The sequence below is a fragment of the Parasteatoda tepidariorum genome, chromosome X1 (genome assembly GCF_043381705.1).
Source record: "Parasteatoda tepidariorum isolate YZ-2023 chromosome X1, CAS_Ptep_4.0, whole genome shotgun sequence".
In the NCBI taxonomy this organism is placed as follows: Eukaryota; Metazoa; Arthropoda; class Arachnida; order Araneae; family Theridiidae; genus Parasteatoda; species Parasteatoda tepidariorum.
In genome coordinates this window covers 21,077,411-21,104,401 of record NC_092214.1, presented here as the reverse complement: position 1 = coordinate 21,104,401, position 26,991 = coordinate 21,077,411, and the positions used below count along the sequence as shown (strand labels likewise).

The following is a 26,991-nucleotide window of genomic DNA, read 5'->3' as shown; positions in this document are numbered from 1 at the left end:
ACGAATTTTAATGTTATAGATGGTATGAGATGATTTACTATACATAATGAATCACGAAAACTAAATCATGTATTACTCAAAAAAAGAGTTTCTTGAAATTGAGCAAAAATGTGTCAAAATGGCTCCGGAACAAATGTAGTCGAATGTATTCAAAATTGAAACAGCATATACTCATTTTTGAGCAAAGTGCATAGACTCAAAAGTGATCTAAAGGGAGAAATGTACGAGAGAGATGTTTGTCAGCTTCCGGCAGGATTCGAACCAAGGACCTCCTGGTTCGTAGTAGGATACTTTAATCGCCATTGTTGTACACAACAGTTCATGGAGAGTTAGAAAGTTTTCAATAGTGGCCACCGCAATGATACATCATGATATACTTATTTCCTCAGTGGTACAAAAGCTTGCAATTTGGAAAATATGGTCCCAACAGCTAAGTCAGGAGATCGGTAATTTTAACTTTAAGTTTTGCTTATTTCGATTTATCTTAAAAAAATTTAAACCAATGGAATGTATGTCATGATACGTCATTGTGACAGTCACTATTTAAAGCTTCCCATCTCTCTCTGAACTGGAGTACACAGTACAAAAAATAAACGATACACCCTCAATAACTTTTGATACTAATGATTGGATTTTCACGTACTAGGATTGAAACTTAATGGTTCAACAGGGTAACCTAAACCTCGATAATAAGGGCAGACAATAATTTAAGTTACGAAATCAGACACAAAATCTTACTTCTTCGAAATAAACGTGACTTTTTTTTCGATGGATTTGGATTCCTGACTCCCAAAATATAGAGAATAGCTACAATCTAGGAAATATGGCCACAATAATTTGATCAGGAGAGCGGTAGAAAGTTTGGATCACTTAATAATAATTTTACATTTTGTGTATTTCGCTATATCACGAAATTTTTTTAAAGGAATTGAAAAATTTTGCACTCAGTTAAAAATTACATACCTTGGGTAGAATAAAATAGATTTGTTTAAGTAACAATGTCTTATAACTCACGTCAAACTTATACCTTTCTGTGCTTAATTAACATTCCAACGTAAATTGGGCAACCGACGATTTTAAATTTTCTCCAACATCGGAGTTTTTGGAAGTAAAAATAATTCTAAAAATAAAAAATAAAATCATGAAATCAATTGGACGTAATCTCGGTGCTGGGTATCCCTCTTTATCGACGTTTGTATTTAACTATTCTACTTATATATGAAATATATAATGAAATATGTATCAATATATATGAAATATATAATAATATATGTATATATTAAATAAAGTGTTCTTTTTAACGGTATTTTAAGTTGTTCAACACATAACTTAAAGAATATTACACCATAGTTTTACAATGTGCAATTTTTTTTAAAATTTAATTTATTTATCACTTTTTCTTTAGAACATCAATCACTGGGCTCATGTTGCCATACTACTTGGCGTCTGAATCAATACTTTCCGATGTTACCTGCTTTTCTTGTTCCCTATCTCATCTTGTATACGCATACGTTTGAAAAACTTTTTCGAGTATTATTACAGAATTTCGTTGCACAGTGATAAACATCAGCAACTACTTTTTTTCCTATTAATTTCATCTGCAACAGTGCTTTGTCATGAAATTGGATTTAGTTACAGTATACAAGGGCATGTTTTAGAATTTTTCTTACCTGATACAAATACTTATATTTGTACACACAACTCGGTAATGCATAGTTCTCATATGGTCATTAAAATTTTTCTTCAATATATTTTGTAAAAGTCATTCAAATAGAAAAAGTAAAATACTATTGAAATCATGCCTAAACAACAAAGATAAACTAGAATTAAAGCAAACTTAACTATTTAAATTGCTTTACACTGACAGAACTTTTGCAAGCTGCTTTAACTATTTTTTTAAAAAGAAACTAATCCCATAATATATGAGGTCATTTTCATATTTAATATATTTAAATTATCTTAAACCGCCTATTTGCTCGACGGCTTAAACAGGTATAATTGAAAAATAGCACACTGTCTTAATAGCCAGTTTAAAGAAAGAACAAATATAATAATAAAACTTTCCTTTCAAAAGAAAAAACGGGTGAAAACATTATCTAACTAATTTGCTTTGTGTGCACAAAAGATTTAGCAGTTTAACTCTCATAATCCTTTTATAGTGCATGTTATCTTCTGAGCAAATAAAGAAAAAATATTCCTCATACTTGTGGAATTCAGAACACGCCATCACCATATTCGCCTTAACGTCACGTCTAATCCAAATATTTGAGTTGTTCCTCAAAAGAAACATACCTCGACAGAAGTTAAGATGGCCCATCCCTTTAAACTCATGACCTATGACTTAAAAATATTGAAGAACTTTTCTGTAAAAATAATATTACAAAAACCATCGAGATTAAATGGGTACGTTAAGTGTCAATTACAAAAGACGCGACATATTCAAGTGTTGACATAGGTTGTGTGTCTGTGTGATTTATTCGAAGAAGGATTTTTTACAATTTATACTGAGATTTTAAAGAATATCTATATGAATTTATGTTATAGCATTAAGCAAAAAATCTTTTGAACAAATGACCTCACTATCTATTAATCTGTTAATATAATAATAATAATAATAATAATATGTTTATAAATCTATTTAATAGCTTTATTTATTCAATTTTAATCAATGCCAATTTTTAAAAATCATTGATAAAACAGATCCAATACACTATAACTAATTTTCGTGCGTTTTGAACATTTAAATAGTATAAATTTGAAACATTCTTAAAAAGAAATTTTACCATATCATCGTGCAAATGAACCCTTTCTTAAACTTGATTGCACGATACTACGATTTAACTTAGTTAAATTTACACTTTATTGAAATTACTGAAATTTTTTCCTTTTTCTTCGTTTAGGAACATAACGCTTTTAAAACAGCAAAAATCAGGCAGTTTTTTAATGTCTTTTTATTGCTTTTTTTCGTTACAAATATTAAATTTTTCTTTCGTTAATTGGACAAACATACTATAAATTTTAGTGTTTTGTCCCATAATATCGTTCATATTTGCTACAATCTTCATACAGAGCTCAACTGAACACCTTATTTGGGTACAGCAAGTTTAGATGACAACTTTAGATTTTGGTTCAAGATACCAATGATATGGATTAATGTTGATCCGAGTGCTACTTTATTTATGTATGTATATATGTATATATATATATATATATACATAAATAAATTAAGGTTGTCGTACCAGNTTAGTCTGCATGCATATATACATATATATATATATATATATATATATATATATATTTATCACTATTTTTGGTGTCTCAGTGGTCACTGTTGGAAATTTCCCTCAGAAAAAGGGGTAGAATAACAATTTATTTAATTGCTATTTTACCATATTCGAAAAAACAGACTAATAACCATAAATAAGATGGTGTTCGAGCTGTTAACTGCGAGGAAAACCGTTTAGTAACTGCTTTCACCTAATACGGTTAAACAACCAGAATTTTATCGCACCAGCTAGACCCAACTAATGAAGCCACTTAGTTCCTTCTAACTAGGTGCATAAAATAGCCTAGAGGACAAATTTGTCAATCTCATGATCGATAGAATGGGGGTTCGAGTCTCAGTGTTGACACCACATTATTTTCTCCATTCCCTTCAACACATAAAGAACTTCCAATGTCCTGCACCCCCTCTCCCTCAATTTTTGATCATTGTCTACAAGAATACTACTGATGGCAGCACCATGAGGCTGCTTAACACAAAAAGTCTAGTATTTCCAATCGCCTACTGAATGGGTGAAGCAACCAGAACAAAAAATTAATTAAACCCCATTCCATGATTCTTTTGATAAAACACAGCTCAACCACAACCTAACTCCAACATCCATTACTTAGCAAAAAGCTTAGCTCCAATGTGCAGTTAAATTTTCTTCATGGCTCTGAAACCATGCTAGTTGTAAATGGCTAAAAAACCGAACAGTTTTGTATTCACGGTGTTTCATGCACCCTACTATTTGTGTACGGTTTCAAAGCCGTAAAGGTAAAAAATGTTCATTACCGTAGATTATACTGTTTATTGGATGAACAGGCTGCTGCCGGTTATTTTACCGTAATTTTAGAATGAAAATTCTAACATTGCAACATTAAACTCTAATATATCTAAGTAAGCAAGATAACACATGTTAACAAACATTAAAACATTTCTGTCAATAAAATTAGTAAATGCCAAGCCCTAAAAAATCAAAATTATTCCTTTAAACCAGGAAATGTACTCAAAACAAAATAAATAATTCTATAAATTTATTTGTGGAAATGCAAAAAAAGGGGTTGAAAAAGTAAAAATAATATTTTATAAGTAGCTTCTAGTGTAACGTGCAATTAGTTTTGAATAATTCAAAAGAAAATTCATTAAAGAGATAGCATTTTAAAATACGAAACTACCGATCTTAACATACTGTGACTCACGACTTTGAATCGAAGAAGCAATCCAATTCAGTGTCTGGACATTCTTCAGTAAAGATAAACACTGTTAATGAGAAGATAGGACACATAAAGCTATACTTTTTATTGAAAGTGCATTCACCGCCGTACGCACTTCACCAATGAATTATTCAATACACAACATTTGAAAAACTGGATGCTGTATTTTTATTTAAAGAGCCGAGGGCATCTCGCTTTCCAATAACTCAATTATGTCAAAAAGCTTACTATGGAAGTTGTAGCCAATGCGGAATCCGGTCTACTTTCTGTTATATTTATCTTTTCTAATCAAGACCTTTATAGGAATTTTCGCTTCCACATTTAAAATATATGATCAGCTCTTGGTTATTTAATGTTTCCATTCACCATCAACAAAATCATATGTTATCGGAATTCAAAAAGATGTTTATGTCTATGATAAAAGCAGTGTTATTAAGTAAATATGTGGAAATAAAGAGGTGGTCTTTAAAATTATTGTCTTCAAAAAAGTTATCACCTGTTTCTTTATGTGATAATTTTTCCATTTCTTCCGGGTATGAATATTTTGTACGTCAAAAAAAATGATAATAACTCACACCGATTTAATTTGATAGTTTCAATTTAAATTGACATTCCCCATTTGGTTTTGTTTAATGACTATAACAAAACTGCATGTATTATAAATCCAAGCATAAATTTGTACATGAAAATATGTTATATAAGGGCAGCAATAAAATTGTATATTTCATGAATCCAATCATGCATTTGTTCATAAGAATATTTCATCTTAAAACGACAACAAAATTGTTAGTTTTATAAATTATAACAGGCAATCGTGTTTAAAAGTGTATCATCTCATGACAGCCACCAAAAAGTGTCTTACAAAAACTCAAACTTATATTGGTACATAACTAATACAGGTAACATCCATGAAAATGTCAACTTGCGCATCAAGATTTTCAAATTAATACAATACTGAGTATAGTACATAATTTTTAAGTTTGGACTGTCTATTTCAATAGGAAGCAGAATTAAGTTTTAAATTATAAATTGTACATTTATTTTTTAAAAAGAAGTCGTAATAGATGCGTAACTACTTTGAGAAATTTGCTAGAAGATTTAGTACACAGTAATAAGTCAGTTTTTAAATTGTCGCTGCTTTTTCTTAAATTTTTTTATAAACATTATAGTGTTTCGGCCAGCAAGATTGAACTGAACAAATGTTTTAATAAAAGAAGCCGTAATGGGTGTATAGCTCCTTTGAGAAACTCTCCTTATAACTCCTTTGCATACCTAATATTCACTTATATATACTTCGGCCAGCCAGGTGGCCGAGTGGCCAGCGTGCCTGCTTGCGAAGTTAATGGCTGCGGGTTCGAATCCAGTTCAGGGCATGGATGTTTCTCTGTATGTTATCCCCTGTTATGTAAATGTGTCCCACCCCATGAACGGGTATCTGTGACAGCGTGGCGTGGGTAATGTTGCCCACCTCTGTGATCTTTGGCTTCCTGGTAAGTAACCGAGTAACAACAAATGAGCAACACTTCCGGTATCTTCTGAGGCAAGGAAAGAAAGTTCAGTGAATGCCGTTATATTTTATTTATTTATTTTTTTTTTATGGAAGAAAAAAATCTTGTTTGAAGATTTGGCATCTAGTAATCAGCCTTTTTTAAAATTGTCAATGATTTGTTATAGACATTATAGAGTTTCAGATTGCAAAACTAAATTTTTAATGGTGTTTTGTTTAACAGCAAATTTAATTTCACTTCATGAATATTAATCAGCTACGTAGAAAACTGAATTTTTGGCACTTAAGGGAACACGGCAATTAAGGGAAACTTTTCAAAATTCGTATTATCTGTACACATTAAGAGAACTTTATTGCAAATCAAACAGAATTGGCAGTTTGCATCTTATAAATTCCAATATTTTTAAATTCCATTATTATTTCAATATTTTTGAATTTATTTTAGATAGTTTAATTCAGTTTAATTTTATTGGAAAAGATTTGACATAGTTTTATTCAGTTTAATTTTATTTGAAAAGATTAGACATAGTTTTATTCAGTTTAATTTTATTTGAAAAGTTAGTTTGAAAACTAAATATTAGTTTATAAGTATAAACAAAATTGGAACGTTCTGTTTCATGTGCTTGATTCTATGTCTCAAATATTTCCAGTGAGGTGATGAGAGGGTTGCCAAGGGAAAAACGTCACAGATATCCAAAGGTGGTTATCTAATCGCTGACTATGGAATTAATGACTATAATTTTAAATGTATCACTATTATTTCAAAAACTAAATAATTTTTTTATAAGGTAAATATTCAAATAAAGCAAAACAATGTGAAGAAACCACAAATAAAGTTTGTGCTTTATACACATTGTTTTGCTTCATTCGTAACACATTTTATCCCCTATTCTTATTAAGGAAAGTATTTGGCTCAAAGAAAATGTTTCTTAGAAATATAATATAATTTTAAAACAAATTATTTATGAAGTATCAGATTAGTAATGTGCAAAGAAAACTGACAAAAAAAATTTAAATATTAGTTTGATTTCGGAAAAAATAGTATTTTGTTTGAAATTTTTAAATTTTATAATTTATTTATTTTCAATTACGCTAACATAAAATATGGATTTAGATTTTTAAAAATTACAAATTTTCGCAATTTTATAATTATTTCTTTAGTGAAACGTAGTATTCACTAAAAATCTACTACTAAACTACTACTACTTTTACTACAAAATACAAAGTTTTTTTTATTGAATATTCGAATGATTATACTTTTCATTTCAAGTTTTCCTTAGGCATCATTTCAAGGATAAAGAGCTAACTTTAAATATAATAAGTTTTCAACCCTTAAATCATCTGGATTGTCGTAATTAATAAGTATGATATACCAATAGTTTAACTTTGACACTTAACGAAAATTTGTCTTCTTAATGTTCATTTGAATTTTTGTAGATTTTGTTGTATCTCTTTTTAAATATTTAAGCTTAAAAATTATTAGTTTAAAACTATTCATAAATTTAGTTAAAAATTTTATTTATATCATTCAAAATTAAAATATTTAAAATGATGTAAAAATTATATATGTTTGATTCAAATGATTATACATCATTTAATTCTTTGATTTAAATTATGTGAAAAATTATACATCTTTGATTAAAAGTTTTTCGATGATTATTAAATTAAATAGCGAAAAATGACAAAATATCGTGGAAAGATATTTTTTGCATGAAGCTGTTTGTGAACTATAATAATTTTGGATTTTTAATTGCAAGCCAAATTTTTTATTCGTTAAAATACTTTCAAAAACATGGCGATATTTGCAAAAGTTGAAATTAACACTAAGGTAATCAGTCGTTTGCATTTCTGAAGCAAACATTTTCAAACCTCGAAATTTAAAATTTTTAGCTAATTTTTAATATGAAAATTTATAATAATTTTTACTGGAAATAATTAAAAATTATTATTTTATACTCAAGACAAATTATTATTTTATGCTAAATTATTAAAAATCATTATTTAATTTGGATAAGCAAGTTTTGATATCGCGTGCGAAATGTTTTTGATTTCGTTCACTATTTTCAAAAATACTGCAAAAAATGCAACAAAAAAAAATTAAATTAATATTATGGAATCCAAATTAAATTTACGTAAGGAGCGTTTTGTGTCCGATTTTTTAACTTAGTTTCATTTGCGCTAAATATTTAGCAGACTCTCAAATCATTAAGATTGAATCTTAATACGTGAAAGTTCGTCTATTTGGGATCAATGGTTATTCAGGGTCTATCTTAGTGCTTTGTACATTGTAAAAAAGCGCATACAAAAAAAAAATGTTTTTATAAACACAAATAATGCTACTACATACATTTCTAATTCATGCAGAAAAAAGTAGAACGTCACACCGTAAGAAGAGCAAGTTCAGATTTGAGATGGGTTATCACTCAACAAAAATAATTCCTAAACGAAGATCTGGGATTTACAATTTAAAATTTACATAAGAGTTGTATCCTTTTACAAATGAAAATACAAATATGCAGTAAATTATCTAAATATTATTATAATTTTTTAAAGCAACATATTTCTGTAAATTTTTATAAGAACACACATTTGCTGTTTGTTTAAATCTACTGTTTTTTGTTTTGTCAAGTTTTGTTTGTTTTAGTCAATCAACAGTTTGTTCGTCCTTTATTTCTGTTTAGATTTTAAATTGTTATGTAAACAAATATGAAAATTGCTTTGGTAGACTTTGTATGTAGAAAATGAAAATCCATTTTTTTTTTTTTAAGAATTGGAGAATTTTTTAATTTTATTGAAAAGTTTGCAATCTCATATTAACACCAAACTTAATCAGGAGATAAACTAAAATTCAGGGAAACGGCCTGTTGGTCAAATTGTTTCTTTTTCTTTCTTTTTGGAAAATCCAAATCTGCAAATAAAAATGAGGGTTTTTATTTAAGATATGAAGCTACTCCAGCGAAAAGCTGAAGTTTCGAATCATCGAATATATGTTTTTACAATATTTCTCCCGTACATCATTAGATTTTCGATCCAAGTGTTTTTTCCCGACATATTTAACGTTTTCCAAACTCATTTACATGTTTTCTACTATAAAGAAAAATGAATGACAAAAATCATAAGATATTTTTGCATCTGTTATTTTCGAAACACAAAACCCGTATCTTAACATTTATTTAATCAAATTTATAAAGCTATTTTTACCTCTATTGTTAACTCACAAGAATTATTCCTCGAATTTTTTTCCAAATTCAAAATAAACACCGCTATATTGATTCAGATAATCATTTTAAAATGTTTTTGCGCAGCAAGAAATATAATCCCCCCCTTTTTTTTTTAATCTTCTCAACCATTCAGATCGGGGCGTTGCCCTTGACACTGACCCCACCATAACTATTTTTGGAGTAATATTCCGTCTTCGATGATCTAGTCACAATGATATACCATGATCACGAACTTGCTAGCCGTAATCACCTCTTTCTTGCCGCTTCCATATAGCAGATTGAAAATTTATCAAAACTCCATCTGTGAGGCCTAAAGAATAGAAGTTACTTGACTACTTGTCGAGCACGATGCGAGCTTAGATTGCTGCCGCTTCCGATGCTAAGATCGACTGGGCGTTGGCATGCCGAAATTCTAGCCTCCCAAACGTTTGCATACTAAATTGTTTACGCAATTCATTCTTTTTTTATCTCTTTTTTTCTTTCCTTTTACTTATGTTACTCTGGGAAAAATTTCAGCCAGTAATCGTCTACAGCAGTAGCGATTCGTGAGTCCCTGGACTTCACCTTAAGTGATTCTTGATTTAGCGAGAGAAAAACATGATATAGATCAGATTTTAATCTTATAACTATGGTTTAGGGATTTGGAAATTTTTTAGTTTAAAGTCTGGGTAAAAAGAAATAAAGTATGATAATTATTGGTTTAGAAAAGTTTATTTCGCAATGCTGTTTTAAAATTTTCATTTTTTATTATCATACATAATAAAAAATAAACACGTTTTCCACTTATTGTGTAGCAGTGAAATTAGGGAGGGGTTTATAAATTAAAGTATTACAGTAAACCTATTGACGAAGAGATTCTATTCATATAGAAACTATTTTTTTTTTCAAAATATTTGTGATGTTTCAATTCCTTGAGTAAACTTAAACGCAAAGCAAATAAAAGTTAAAACGAGTTTATGCTTTTCAAATATATGGTCTAGTCATCAAAACATTAACAACCTACACTGTTAATGCTAAAATTTCTTTGAAATTTTTATTTTTCTTAATTTTAAAAAACGTTTGCAACAGACTATTCAAGAACGATACCTGAGGGGCAAAACACCAGTTGAAGTGATTCTTGTTTCAACTAGAAAAAATATACATTTCTTATCAGAATTTAATTTTATAATTCTAGTTCGAGAATTTTCTTTTTATTGAAATACTAAGTAAGACCTAAGAGTTAAAAATAAAATAAGACTAAGAAAATTTAAAGTTTTAAAGTTTTTATTTCATGTGTCACTTTTAATTTGTTTTTATTCATCTATTTATTTTTATTTTTCCCTATTCATATTTAGAAATGAACAGGTTTTCAAGCTCCAGCCTCTCAAACTCTTACATACTAAAATGTTTATGCAATGAAATATTTTTAATGATTTCTTGTTTTCGTTTACTTATGTTACTTGAGAGAAAAAATAAAGCCATTAAAGCTTGCAGCAGACTATTCAGTATCTTTTCTCGTGAGCGACTAAATTTTAGTGATACATAATTTAGCTAGAGAAAAATAAGTGATAGAGGCAAAATTTCGTTCTTATAATTTTAGTCAAGGGTGCTGGTAATTGTTATTTAAAGTTCTGAATAAACACTAGGATTTTTTTTTAAAAAAAAAGTTCTGAAATCTTTTATAATTTTTACTTTTTAACGTTGTTTTAATTTTTACATTGTTATTCATACATGTTATCCGTTATATATTATAGTTATCCATGTATACTTTAATTGCGGTATAAATTCATTTCTGAATGGGCATTCATTATTAATATGCACCATATTAATATTCACATAAATACACAACTTATAGAGTACTCAGAAAACAATTCTACTGTTTTGGCATTCATTCCACTATATTTATCTCCTGCTTGATTTGTATTCAAGTAGGTCTTTTCTTACTAAAATAAATAATATTTTACACTTACGTTCATCTTGCATCTTGTAGTGAAAGAAAGACTTCATTTAAAATCTTAATCCAGTTTTCAATCTATGTCTTCGCTAGATGTTTTTTTTTTTTTTTTTTTTTTTTTTTTNTAGCTTTTATTTTTTTTTTTTTTTTAAGAAAAAAAATATTGCCAATGATGGCGAAAAATATTAGCTAAGACCATCGTAATTAATAATTTGTTTTAAAATTATTTGTTATGTCTGGGAATGATTCGAAATTAAAAGCTGAGCCACGGTTGCTTAGGGCAGTGTTTCCCAAAGTGTGGTACGCGTACCCCCAGGGGTACGGGAACAGTTTAGCGGGGGTGCGCGTTCTTATGCAAAATATCTTGCAACAAACGAAAATTTCATAAAATTTTATTTAAAAACAAAGCTAGCCATGAAAATTTAAGATTACTTATTTTTCTATTGGCTATTTTTCGCCGAGTTAACTGTTAATAATTAGGGGTATCAACAGCCAGTTGTGATTCTTATCTTTTGGGCAATTTTTTTACAGTAAAAAATACATTCATTTTGTATTAATGGTACACAGCGTTAAGAAAAATTTAGAAAGGGTACACAAAAGTAATAAGTTTGGGAAACACTGGCATAGGGGATAGAGAAATCGTATCTCAATGGGGTGACCCAGGTTCGAATCACTGTGTTGGATAGTTGATACGAATTCTGGTCCAAACCTCGCCCCGACCACAGTGTTGAAGTAAAATATCATCAGAGATAAATAGATCGGACGTTAGATTCCCTTTTCCATCAGGCTAACTGTTGGAAGTTTTCGTGGTTTTCCCCCAGATGTAACAGAAATTATAGTTAGTTCTATCAAGCTCCTCCCACGAAGTCTAGTTTGTAACCAATAATTGATTTAGAAGTTCCCTTTCTTCTTGATTGGGTTCAAAATTACAAGGCTACGGAACTGTGTATTGATAACCTTAAAGCCGCAAGTTGGTAGGTTGTTCAACGTCGGTTAAAATAAAATGAAATTAAAAGCCAAGTCCATTCCATTTTATACACGCAATTTCAATGTTTTTCATTTTTATCACAAAAGGATTTTATAAATCCTCTAGTCAAGACCTCTCTCTAGTTCACCTATCATCCAAATGTAGACAACTTTTTGGGCCTGGTAATGCTTATTTTAGCCCGAATGGTACCCCACACATCAAAACGGTACTTTTGTGTGCATCGCGTTTCGCAAATGTAAGTATTTAAAAATTCGATTCCCATATGCTTCTCGTAACATCGAATTACACTATACCTTATCATAAAAATTTAATAAAAGGAATGGGCTTACTTTTGTGTTAGTGATTTGTTGCTTTTTTTCACGACTGCTTTACGTTGGTAATCACATGGGTAACTTATTTTCAATTACTCGACTATTATATTGCCACCCCCCCCATGCACCAAAGAGAAAATGTGGGGGATACACGACTACTACTAAATATTGATATCTTAGATATGAAGTTTTTATTTAAACTTCCAAGAAAATAATATACACTTTTAATTTATAAAATTACAATTTATTTAGCAAGTCTCATACTATTAAAATTGTTTTACACAATATCAATTTATAAAGGTAGTTATTAAGTTCTCCAAACTAAAAGTATTGTAATAGTTAAGGAATTTTAAGTGATGTCTAAATTTATTCGATAGGTATTTCTATTAGGTTAAACAAGTATACTTGATCATTGCTTTGTTTTCATATTGTTTGTTTTGATATAGTTTTGTTTTCATATTCATTTATGGGTTGCCAATTAATTACTAATATATTCCATTATTTTTAAAATACTATAGTAAGTTAAGGCCTCTGGTAAAAGTCACAGTTGGAATGAAAAAATATGCGTCTAAGGTTGTTCAATCAAGAATTTTCGTTTGTTTTTATGAATATTTTGTAAATATAATAGTAGATGGAGCCACTATAAATTTACTGTATATCTGATTCAAACATATTTTGTCTCCTTCGAAACTATGATTGATATCTTTTCCGTTCGAATCAAAATTTGCGATGAGAAGTATGTCAAAATCAGCATCGATGAGTTATTTTAACCCATTAATGCCTGAATTTAATTATAATAAATGGTGTCAAATGGAAGTAAGATATATCGAAAAAATTAAACTTTTAAAAAAACTTATTTATTTCATGAAAAAATCAAAAAGTCACAATTTTGGGGGGTTGCAGGTTTTTTCTCATTTAAAAATGCCTTCCAATTTAAATAAAGCAAGTAATGAAATGTGAAATAATATTAAAACTTGATAAGTACTTCAGTAAAATAAGAATATTAGTTTGATTAGAAAAATTTATGTAGTTATTTTGCATGAAAATCTTTGAAATATTTTTCGTGTGGTCCAATTTTGCATTTACTGCACTTTCTTTTCCACAATTTTCATCACGTAACAGTATTTTATTCACCTCGACAAAGTGGTTTATACCATTACGTTTAATGAAACTTTGTACTAGTCACCTGCGTGTTCTAATTAGTTTTTGATGTTTGGTTAAACATACTAACACTTGAAGCTTAGAAAATCACACGTTAAACACTTGAAGCTTAGAAAATAGAAGAAAGAAGATGAGCAAGAACGATATGTATGTCAAGTATTTTGAATTTCACTTTTGAATCCAAATACATATAATGGCCACCACCATTTTTTAAACAGTATGGAATAACGATATGCATTTACATTTATAGAAAAATAAATTCGCAAAAACCAGCATATGAAACATGAATTTTAGGTTTCTTATCATATTATGTATTTACTTAGAAATATTTAAGATATTATTAAATTTAATTGTGCAAAATTTATATGATATATGCAGTGTTTAAGGAGCAACGTAACAACGATATGCATTTACATTTACAGAAAAAATAAATTTGCAAAAACCAACATATAAAACACGAATTTTAAGTTTCATATCATATTATGTACTTACATAGAAATATGGATATTATGAAATTTAAATCTGTAAAATTTTTATGATGCATATGTGACATGATGAATAGTTTAAGAAGCTTCAATTTTTAGAGAAACTTATGTTTTCTTATTTCCAGTTACAAGGCGAAACTAAAAGTATGAATAATTTAAAATGTTCTACAATTATAAAATACTTTCTAATTATCACTATCTTCAATGTTATAGCTAGCTTAAAAACGTTTCTATGCGTAAATAAGTGATTATAAAGCATATTATAAAACATTTTTGAAAACATAGCACACATTTGTACAAAAATTACGCACATCTTTCAATAACAAGAAGTTAAATTCATGAAATCAATGAATTTTTTTAGAAACAATATATTTGAGTTAAAACATTGCTTGAATGCACAGAAAGCGTGGAGAAAAATACGTACCCTTTCGTGCCTATAATTACAAAATAAGGACAATATATAAACACTCACAAAACAACTAAAAGAAAACTATCAATAAATGCAAAAATGCGTATTCAAAAAATAATATTTTATCTATTAAATAACATTTGTTACAAAATGATTGATACTAAATTAAATTAAATATCTTAACTTTTCTTATCGCCATTTTTATCAGAAAAATCAACGCGTCTCCTGTAATCAAACATCTGATTCATCATTTTAATTCTGAAAACATGCTGCCATTTTTGGATACACATTAATAACACCTAGCGAAAAAAGCGTATTAAAATTAAAACGCTTGGCCCAAATAGGTTAAAATGAACTAATGCCGAAATAGAATTTGTACCCTTTTACTTTTTTGTAAATAATATATGTTGTGATATGACGTCCTTCAAATGTGACAGTAAGCAACATTTTTCCCAATCATTATCTTCCCAAGGAAAAAACAATTAACATGTAAATTTAATTAATAACGCGTACAAATAACACGAGTAAATTTTAAGATTTTAATTATAAAACATTGCAAAAATGTGCTGAAATATCTTTGTAATTAATGGAATTAGGTAAAAAATAGATTTATTCATTTACAGAAAAAAAAATTAAGTTGTATCAAGCTTTAAGCGGAATTATGAGTTGTTATGAATATCCTAGACTAATAAAACAAACATCCCTAAGTCGAATAAAGAAGAAAATGGTTTACTTCACTTACTATACTATTTTATATACGACAATATTTTATTGTAATCTGTATGGATATTAATTTGCATTTAAATCGAACGAAATTATTAACTGATTTACTTAATCACTAACTGAATTCCTAAAACACTAACTGAATAAAAAAATGCTAGAACATTGAATAAACCTAAGTAAATAACTCAATCAGTGAAACTGATAAGCTGAATCAGCGAAACCAAAAAACTCTAAATCATAAACTGATTTACTTAAACACTAGCCAAAACACTTAATTATAAGTAACTCACTGAATCATAAAGTGTTTAATTGTATCAATCTAGAAATAAATGAATCACGGAGTCTCTAACAAAATCACCAAATCATTAACTGAACCATTAACTATTTAATTGCTCTGGTGTGGAAGAAATATTTCCTGAAAAGATACAGATATAAGCGCTGTAAAATTTGTTATTTTACTATGAAGCTTCTCGTTTGGTCGAAAATTACTAGAAGAATGTTATTTCCTCACATCTACTATATAAATATAGGAGAGTCCCGATTACCCGAGCCTCGATTGCCCGAGTTTCCGCTTTAACCGAGCTATCAAATGTTTCAAAGACTTTTTTTTGCTCTAGTTTATTTTTTATTTTTAAAGCTACAGCCCAAAAAAAATCTGAATTTTATCTTCCTAACACTCAGGAAAACGAAATCCGATGATATGATCGTTAATATCGTCAATAATCAAAATGAATCTAGCGAAGATGTGGCGATGAAAATTAACATATAAAAATCTCTCACACAGATGGACTAAAAGCTATCGAAAGTGCTATTGAATATACAGAACAACAAAAAGAGGCAATAACAGCCTTCTTGTTATTCCTTAAAAAATGGCGAAACATTGCTGCAGAAAAGCGCCAAAGTAATGTAAAGCAAAAAAACTATTAAATACATTTTTAGTAAAAACTCTTTAATTCTCGCAAAGTATGCTCTTTAAGTGTTTCTACGTAAGATTTTTAACTATAATATGAATTGTAAGTGGTGTACTTGTATAAATTTTGCATTTGTTAAATGTATTACATTTATACCTACTCCTTTTCTTTTCTTTTTTATACTCTTCGCTTTGACTGAGTTTTTCGATTATCCGAGTAAGTCGTGGTCCACATTAACTCGGATAATCGGGACACTACTGCATGTTATTCTTAAACGGAGTAAAAATTTCTGGTAAAATTATCTTACTGCTCGGTAATGATATTTCTCGGGATGACATTTTTCGGTAATGACTCTCGGAAATTCAGGTTTTTAAAATTATGTTGTTTCTAGTGCCACCTGCCACACTAGCAAGCCTGCTTGGTGAAACCGAGCAAATTTAAGGCAGAGGATGCGATTCCTGGTTTTCAGTGGCGCCATCTACGGCCAAGAATTCGTCTTTAACCACACACACGTCACACCCGCTTATATGGCGGACCCATTCATACATCCATTCATTCATCCACAGATCGTAATTCTTGACCTGGATCAAAGAACGATCGATCTCCAATCCAGTACCCCCAGAGGTTTTGATTTTTCTTATTACCACACATTTATTAAAAAATTCAAAACTGAAAAGTAACTGTGACCGAGCATATGGCTTTTGTGCCTTGCTCTAAGATATCGTTATAAAATTAACGAATTTTACCGCATTTACCAAATTTTATCTAACATTAGTAAAAAAAATTATATTGTTAATTCCACCAAAATTATCACCAAAGCGCTTTGGTATGAATTACGGAGCTTTTTGGTGTTACCATAGAGCCTGATACACAGTAAATTTTACCATATTCTTATAGTTTTGACCATACTTTTTTCAGTGTAAATTAAAATCAAATAGAGTATCACATAATCGTCATAGCTTATCATTTTGTCAAATTAAATGTAATTTTTTTTCCCTATCTTCAGGTAAAATATCAATAATAATAAAATTATTTNGTCTTCAGTCACACACACGTCACACCCATTTATAGGGCGAACCCATTAATACATCCATTCATTCATCCACAGATCGTAATTTTTGACCTGGATCAGAGAACGATCGATCTCCAATCCAGTACCCCCAGAGGCGTTGATTTTTCTTATTACCACACATTTATTAAAAAATTCAAAACTGAAAAGTAAATATGACAGAGCATATGGCTTTTATGCCTTGCTCTAAGATATCGTTATAAAATTAACGAATTTTACCGCATTTACCAAATTTTATCTAACATTAGTAAAAAAAATTATATTGTTAATTCCACCAAAGCGCTTTGGTATGAATTACGGTAAATTTTACAATATTCTTATAGTTTTGACCATACTTTTTTCAGTGTAAATTAAAATTAAATAGAGTATCACATAATCGTCATAGCTTATCATCTTGTCAAATTAAATGTAAAAATTTTTTCCCTATCTTCAGGTAAAATATCAATAATAATAAAATTATTTAAAATAATTTTAAAAGTAATTAAACATTATAAGAAAAAAAACTTTTCCATACTTTTGTACAAAAAAAAGTAATAAATTAACACTGTGAAAAAAAAAATTTTGGTAAAATTACAGTACTGTATCGTAATTACCATTTCTAGTTAAAAAAAAAAAGCAAACTTTATTTTAGTTAATGAAACCAAAATATACGGTATTTAAACCATTCATTTGCTAATTTTAGCATTAATACGGTAGCGGTTTACTTGAAAAATTTGGGGTTTAAAATTAAATTTCTTATTACCATACATTTGGTAAAAAATACAAAACTGAGAATAAAATTATGAAATTTTAACGCTTTTACAAAATTTTATCACAGATAAAACCATATTTTATTGTTAATTTTACAAAATTACAAAGAGCTTTGGTAAAAATTACCGAGCTCTTTGATGCTCCCATAGAGCTAGAAGCATGGTAAATTTTACTATATTCTGGTATTTTTGGCTATATTCTTTTTCTCAGTGAAATATTAGATGTAATTAATAAGAATTGATTTAAAATAATTATCTCGTTAAATTTTCCAGCTATTATGATGATTTTATCTAAAGTTAATCTAATATATTGCAATTATAAGTTAAACAAATATGAAGTTAAACTAATATATTACACAATTGGTGAAGAAAGCAAATGAAAAATTCCCTTTTTCGAACAATACAAAACAAGCCACCGATTTTTCACCTTTTTTTTAAACAAAGAATACGAAATTGTTGAAACATATTTTATTTTATGCATTTTATATAAAATGAACATACTACCCGAAAAACTAACAGAGACTATGTACCCTTGACACTTATAAGTTATGTCAAATATTTTTTCTTACTTTTTCGTGCAAAACCAAAGAAAAGCTTTTTTTCCATCATTTTATTTCCTACTTTAACTTTCCTATGATTTATTACGGCTTTAAAAAAGTCTTAACTATTTGTAATAGGTAAAGGATTTATATTATTACTTAGGTAATCTTATAAATCTGCTTATCTACTCTTATTAACAAAGTAAACAAATGGAGTAGATAGAGAAACCTTCAACTATGTCGGAAATCTTTTCTGATATATAAATACTGACTAACTGTTAAGGAAAATATGGAAAAGTTGGTAAGTTGGTATTTATTTACGTCGCATGAGAGCTGCACAAAGGGCTATTGGGACGGTCTGGGAAACATCCCTGAGGTCTGAAGACATGCCATCGCAATTTTGATCCTCTGCAGAGGGGAAGGCTCCACTGCTTTAGTAGCCCGACAACCTGCGAGCGAAGTCGAGCACTTTACGGCAGAACAGTTTAACGAAGACCGATATAGCACACCCTCGGTCCCTACGCAGGTTTATTAAAGTGGTCATACCCACCCGCTTACTGATCGCAGCCAGTGATGCTAGTCTTTGGTGTTCTACAGGCAACCGTGTCCTTACGATCAGTCCACTGCGGGACACATGAAAAAGTAACTCAGCATTTAAAAGAACATGTCACAAGAAGAAACAGCTTTTTTTTATTTTAATAGTTAGCATCTGATGGTTTCATCAAAAAATCAGAATTAATAAAAAGCAATATTACATTTTCTTGAAGAAAAAAAAAAGAGTCATTTTACATCATGACCTACTCAACTTTTTGCATCCAATTTTTTCTCATGAAACTTAGAGTTGGGAAATATTTTTTTGCATAAAACGTGGTTTCTGCTTTTATTCATTACAGTATCTACTTTTATTCATTAATATATTATAGCAATCCAGATAATTTAAATTTCCTGTAGAAGATCATGGAAAATTACTGTTATTACAGTAGTAAATTGCGTTAAAGAGATCACGATTTGAAGGATCTTCTTTAAAAATTAAAAATAAAACATACATAATATCCATTAGAACATTGGATAACTAATTGTATTATCAATCTTATTTGACAAGGGGTTTCATCTAGAAGTGTTGATTATTTAAAGCTTCACAGAGGGTAAAGTTCAAGTAAAACGAACTTTAAGTGTCTCAAACCAAGCAGGAAGTATTTTTAATAAAAAACACATTTTAAGTAATGCAAATATAAAGTCAAAAGTTCGACTCATCACGTCAGCTTTAACAAGATTCTTAAAGACGTTTGAAAGATGTATGTGTTTTAACAACATTCTGGGATCTCTGACCCTTCTGCAGTCGGCGATGGCTTCAAATAAGAACGACAAGTCTTTGATCTAATTTATAATGACATTATTCAAAAACAAGCACGGCATCTGACACTACAGACTGGATGCTGTGTGCCAAGTTTCCCCATATTCGTGTTCGAAACATATCCACTAAAAGATACTCTTTACGATAGGACCAGATCGAAGATTTTACCATCCCTGGTTAGCCATCGGCAGAATATCATCGTGTGGCTTGGGGTTACAGACGATATCATTTTTATGACAAGATTAGCTTTTGTTGAAGTTGGTAGAAGATTTGACAAGGGGTGATGCGTGCATTTCAGGCTATCTGCGTGTCATCAGTAAGTGGCAACTTTGATATTTCTGTAGATGGTGCTGGAAGGGATGAAAAAGGTCACAGGTCAATGTATTAGTCTTAACTTTGATTGGCAAAAGGGAGCTCAAAAAATAATTCCGCGATCTTATCTATCATGGATTTCAAAAAAGTTTTCGGAATATGTCATCATGAAAAGGAAATCTATCGTTCTTGGGTGAGAGTTCAGATTGAAAAGTATATAGTCGTGCAGTTAGGTGATCAACCGGGTAAAAGAACCAATGTGTTATATTTCAGCTTAAGAAATATGATCGAAAGGATTCTTATAATAATGTTACAATTTTGTATATTTAATCAATTAGAAAAAATTCCAATACTGTCAAATTTAGTCAGGCACGTTTTTCGGTCAGTTACGTAATATCTAAGAAAGTAATCTACACAAGTTAAAAATAGTTAATGCAAAATTTATTTGTACACCTTAGAGACTGATTTATTCGTCTTTACTTTTCTGCTACAAGAAGAAATTGGAACTAATCATATATTTTTATCAAGAGAGCGAAAAGAAATATATTTTTTTTAAGTTTCCAGATTAAAATTTGGGAACTTGAAGTAGCTGATTTACAGATGGAGCAATCACAAGAATTTTTTTTTTTATCACCATAAACCCGATAATCAATACCAAGCCCCTCTAATTTCACTTAAAAAATTATTAGATATTTTTTTATTCCATTTTAGAGAAAAGTAATGAGAAAAAAGTATTACAAATGCAGGTGGAGCTTTTGCTTCACAATGGTAATTGAAATTTTAAGAGGATAAATTGTTTTATTTCATTAAAAAAAATAGCTAAGTTGAATCTCTTCGAACAGTTTAACTGCTTGCTTTATTTAAAATTTTTTTGCAATTAAATAATTTTTATAATAGTTATATCATGTTTTCAAACAACCGAAAAATGGTATTGAAGTTTCTCTGATTGGAGAGAGACTAAATATTTTGATTATGGAGATTTATCCGTGAAGCACGTGTGAAGAAATTTGTTTTCAAATTAAGCGCTAAAAATCAAATTTATGTCATACAATTAAAAAAAAAAACGAAAATAAAAGGCGAAAAATTAGCATTTAGTCGAGTATGTAAACTAAATTAACATTTAGTCTAGTAAAGTTAACACACTTCAAAACTGTTCAATTTTAAAAAACATGGCAAGGAACTTTTATAATCTCTTTGCTAATAAATGATAAAAAAAAATTTATAAATTGGTACTAGCTCAATTTCTAAAAAGTTCAATATGGAAATATTTAGGCCGTGGTAGCTCAGTTGTTAGATAATCGAATTCTGGTCCGATTTGGCCGGGGTTCGATCCCCGACTCTGCTAAGACCCGCCGAGTAAATGCGATATATGCTCTCGTAAAATCTGTGCAATTAAAAGTCCTGTGGTTGGTCGCTGACCGGTACTATGGGTACAGATATCTGGCGAAAATTTCTTTCCCCTTCAGATCTATGTCTAAATTGAGGAAGTGTCCTCTCAAAAATTATGATGGCATGGATATTTGCAATTTGCTTCTTCCTCCGAAGTTAACTTTAGACTCCATATTGAATCTATGGTGAGGAATAGAGTTAAAGCATAGCCATAAGCATTGTAGTTTAGATAACTGAGGTATTATTTCTCATATATTGCTTTATGTACGCTGTATCAAATTAAATCAAACTCACTCGACAAAAGTAATAGTTTAGTAGTTATTTTATGAAAAAACGGTGCAATTTTTCACTTATAACCAATTTACACGTCTTTTATTGTTATTACACAAAGTAATGCTTTCCACGTACTTTTTTAGCTAAATAAAAAAAATACTGGCACCCTGAGTGCCGGTACTTTTTACCGTAATTTGATTAAGAATTTTTTACAGTGCACCGCGATTATTACTATTCTGTAGTCAAAAAACTCTCGAGGATTCATGAAACTGTGCAAAAATAAATTCTTATTTTGGAGTTAATGCTTGATTAAAATATATCAATTCATGCTTGCAATATTCAAATAGAGTAAAATATTTATTAGATTCAGTATAGCTATAATTGGATTCAATTTCAATTAATGATTATAATAATACTGATAATTAATATTTTTTGATGCAACGGGTAATTTTATAGCGCCTGTTTCGCAATAGCGTGCTTCTAAATTATATAATTGCAACATCTGAAATAAATGTTGAACTTTCTGTTCAGGTAATTTAACGCAGCGTAATTACATACATACAGTAAATGGCGAGCATGCAGACATATTGTTATATTCATTTATTAAAAACGTGTATTTGTTTATTGTTTCCTTGAATTCTATTATGTCTCAATAGCTGTTCTAAAATTTGAGTTAGTTTAATTTCTTTACATTAAAATATTTTTTGCATTAAAAGTTTTGTTTTTTAACATTCTCTAAATTAAATAAAATGTATTCCATAAACTTTTTTTCAGAAATATCAAAATATTATTATTATGATTTTATATTGATCTATTATTCATATTTTTATTTGGCCTATTACTATTATTTTTTCCTAACAAGAATAGGAAGTTACACATACTCAAATTCCTATTTATTTTCAAAGTATATATGTAAAGATTAATATTATTTTGATAATGCGGGTAATTTTCCAGCACCTGTTCCCAATCACGCGCTTCCAAATTATATAACCACAGCATCAGAAATTCATTTTGAAATTTCCCTAAAGGTAAGTTAACACCGCGTAACATGCAAACAGTAGCCTATAATTTCCATGTAACTAATCGAAGTTAAGGTGAAAACGTCTCCATGATCCATAAATTCAAATTAAACACTTGTCAAAAAACTGAGACTAAACGATATTTTACAGTCGATCTTGGGATATGTTGGAATTCAATGAAACAACAAAACCTGTGTGGATTTTTTTAATAAGTAAATATAGTACTTACAACTAAAAGCTCATTTTTTTTCAATCTTAATTCTTAGACGATATATACCATATTTTGTGCTAACTGACAACTGAAATTGAGGAAAAATAATAGATCTCAACTACAGGGATGTAAACCGATCATTTATTCTTACTTGTGAAACAACACTCCGGGATTGCTTCTATTTTTTGGCCACCGAAATCGTGATTTTGGAGAAAGTGAACGCTTTCTAATGACTTATCATCAATCTCTTAAGAAATAAATACTTGATCAATGAATAAGAGATAATCTGTTTATCGTTTTTTTTTTTGGAAGAGTGGAAAATTATTTACCTCAACTTCGATCTAAAACTCGTTTCGGCCGCATTTTAGTATTATGAACTCAATGAACTCCATTACGCTATAGTTTCAAAGTATTTCTTTGGTTCAAATATGATTTTTTTAAAGAAAAAATAAGAATGCGCAACAATAAGCGAGTGTTTCCTTCTTCTTCTTTTTTTTTTACAAAAAAAAAAGACAGTAAAAGTTGTTCTAAAGAATTCGTAACTACCCCTAATTGGTGAAGTACTGTATGAGTATAGTAAGAAAATATAAAAACAATTAATCGAAGTTAGTTTGCGCAATTTTTCGCAACTCGTGAAAAATCTGTGTACACTTGAAGAACACAAAGCGAACATTGTAGTTGGTTTTTGTAAAAATCTAATTACGTACTAGAACTTTATGGTTTGAGAGCATAACTTTATAAATGTGCTAATTGGTGCAGAAAATATTATAGTTATGAAATCATACACAAAATCAATCATACGCAAAAACAATCATACACCTATGAATAATCATATTTTTTTTCGATGTATGTAGATTCTTAACCCTCAAAATACAAGGGATAATCGAATTCTAAAAAAATAATATTTTAATAATGAGTCAAGTGAGAAACGAAACAAAAATAGTCTTGCACACAGTTATAAAGCTTAGTTAACTTAAGATAATTCTAAGCAAAAAATTGTTTCTTACAATTCTTTATTATTATTATTTTTTATTATTTAATTTACTTATGATCGTAACAATTTTGAATTGTCAAGTAGATAAATTTTTATACAAATTCAATCTACGTGATTTTAATTAACAAAATCCAAAATTTAAAGAGTCGAATAGTTTTTGAGAAATAAAAATTTAGAAATACAACTTCTATGATATACAAAAAATGAAATTAAAATTAAAGGGTTCTAACTATCGTTTGCTCTCCTACCTAAACTATTTGACCATATTTTTTAGATTGTAGTTACCCCCACTTCTTACTTTAAAGAGCCAAGAATCCAAATCCGTCGGGAAAAAAATTACGTTTATTCACCGAAAGTTTTTTCTTCTTCTTTGCGTCCGATTTCGTTTCGTAACATAAAGCAGCTTTCTCACTATTTAGACTATGGCGTGCAACTATTTTAGATTGATCTATTATACTGTTCTCTCAAGTAGTAGCATGGCGTGCAACTATTTGAGTTTGATCTATTATACTGTTCTCTCAAATAGTAGCATGGCGTGCAACTATTTGAGATTGATCTATTATACTGTTCTCTCAAATAGTAGCATGGCGTGCAACTATTTGAGATTGATCTTTTATACTGGTCTCTCAAATAGTAGTACGCCATGACTCAGACCCTCGAACTTTTACGGAGTCTCAGTACACGCATCGGTGGTTCAGTGGTAGAATGCTCGCTTGCGACGAGGACGAACCGGTTTCGATTCCCGGCCGATGCAAAGCATTTTTGAGCAGTGGTAGCTCAGGGGATAAAGCGTTCTCCTTCCAATAAGGATCACCGGGTTCGAATCCCAGCGACTGCTGGTTGATACGAATTCCACACCCGACTAGCACCGACCACAGTGCTGACGTAAAATATTCTCAGTGGCTTACAGTCAGGCTAACCGTGGGAGGTTTTTGTTGTCTTCCTCTCCATGGAAAGCAAATGTGGGTTAGTTGCCTCAAAAAGTCCTCCACAATTGCAACATTTCTCTCAATACTGATCCAGGAATTGCCTTATCTTCTAGATTGGGTTCAAAATTACAAGGCTATGGAGTAAAGCATTAGTAGTCGTAAACTCAAAATTGATTCGGCTAGTCAATGACGGTTATGAAATGAAGGAGTTTTACTACGTAAAAATTCGATCATTCGATTGCTTGCTTTAATTTTAAAATTTCATAAAATTTAAAGTTATGTAAAATTTAAACTTTCATAGTTTGAAATTGCATAGTTTGTAATTCAAAATTGCTCTTATTTTTATTAAATTAAATAATAAACTATAATAAATAATTATCAAAATTTATTTTTGCGTGAAATTATCATTGTTTAAGCGAAATGCGTAATTGTAATAGTATGAAAAGAAAAATATTTCAATTCACTCTGTAAGTTGACTGACGATTTAGTGTATTCAACTTAGTAGCATTAAATCTCTAAAATTAGAAAAATACATAAAATGCCCTTTCCTATTTTAAATCAGTATGCAAAATTGAATCAACATCAATCTTAAGGTTGTGAACAATGCAGGAATTTAGAAAAAAAATTGTGAAAAATCCCATATTTCTTAGCACTAACTTTACTGAAACCGCAAAAGAAGAGCTGTTAGAAAAAAGAAGCTATTTTGAATGTTTGAAATTAGAACCTAAACCAAATCAGTCTCATTATTTCAGACATTAAATCGTAGATCTGTGATATCAGTCCAAATTTTTGTTTTGCGGCTTAAAAGAATCTTTATTGATTTTCACAACATAATTTAGAAATAGTATTATATAAAAACTGAGCACGAAAGATGGAATCAAATTTTGCTTACCACTTTGGTAACCATGCCTTTGCAAACGCATATTGAAGGATGAAAATCGAAAAATCCTTTCGCCATTAACAACTTTAAACTTCTTCCTCTGTGTCGTATACTACGTTTCCAATCTTTAGCAGTCTCTCGGCCACTTATGTATTGAAATTCATTCGGCGTAAGCCAAACATTTTGAAACCAAATAGAAGCACCTTTCGATCCTTGGCACAATCGAGAAATAAATAACCATCCTACATTTGATCCACACTCAACTTCCAGCACCAACTCTCCACTATGAATAAATGGCTGAAATAACACTTCTTGCATCAAACTCAATTCTTTTTCGCCAATCATTGTCTTACCACAGTCTGCACATAATTTTTTCGAGCTCTCGCTCATACTGCCTAATTCTGAGTTGACCAAATCTAGACTTTTATTTTAACAGAACTCATAGCTTTCAAAACAGTATGCAATTGTTTTTTGTTTAGACGATAAAATTAAACGGAACATATTTGTTGCTTGGCAGCCAAGAAATTTAGAATCACGCTGAGTAGGGGTCAGTAAAGGAAGCTTTTACGTCCGGCTCGTATATCCGTTTGAAAGCGACGGAATATCGTATTTAGGATTGCAAAGGGACGATTATTTTTTATCGCAAAGCGAAACAACGGCTTGAATTTCCGTTTGGTGCCTAAGAAAAGGACAACAAACATAAAAGAAAGAAATCACATTTTACAATAATATGTTATAACGTAAAACACAAGAACACTAATTAAAATTTTTGTTTACTCTTATAATGGTTTCAACTTGACTTGATGAAATGCTTTATTAATATTTTCTAAGACTAGTTGCGGCTTAACTGAATCTAAGATAAATAAAGTAACTAATATTTTGCTGCAAAAAGATAATTATAATGTAATATATGTATGCCCTCTATTGGATATTGCGTGCAGTTTTTGTGTTATAAAGCAAAAAATCTTTACAAACTGCAAAAAAAATTGATGTAAGAGAAAACTTTTAAAAGGTGGCTTAAATAGTTAAATAGAAAGAGCATAAAACAAGTTTTAGAAAGGGAACTTAAAAGGGCATTAAGAGATTTATTTATAAGGCAACGCAAGGAATGAAGCAGCACAACTGCAATTTTAATTTCCTCTCTT

General features: G+C 29.7%; 1 protein-coding gene across 2 annotated transcripts in view; it reads right to left on the bottom strand.

The window, feature by feature from the left end:
* The window catches only part of LOC107436447 (sex comb on midleg-like protein 4), a 250,459-nt gene extending 224,061 nt beyond the window's left edge, over positions 1 to 26,398 (bottom strand). Inside the window, exon 1 of one of the 2 annotated variants that reach the window (XM_071187316.1) lies at positions 25,859 to 26,398. In XM_071187316.1, coding sequence (XP_071043417.1) covers positions 25,859 to 26,236 — 378 coding nt within the window. In that variant the 5' untranslated portion in view covers positions 26,237 to 26,398. The remainder of the gene's footprint in view (positions 1 to 25,858) is intronic. The other variant, XM_021145057.3, reaches the window with a different exon arrangement.
* Between the last annotated feature and the right edge of the window lie 593 nt (positions 26,399 to 26,991).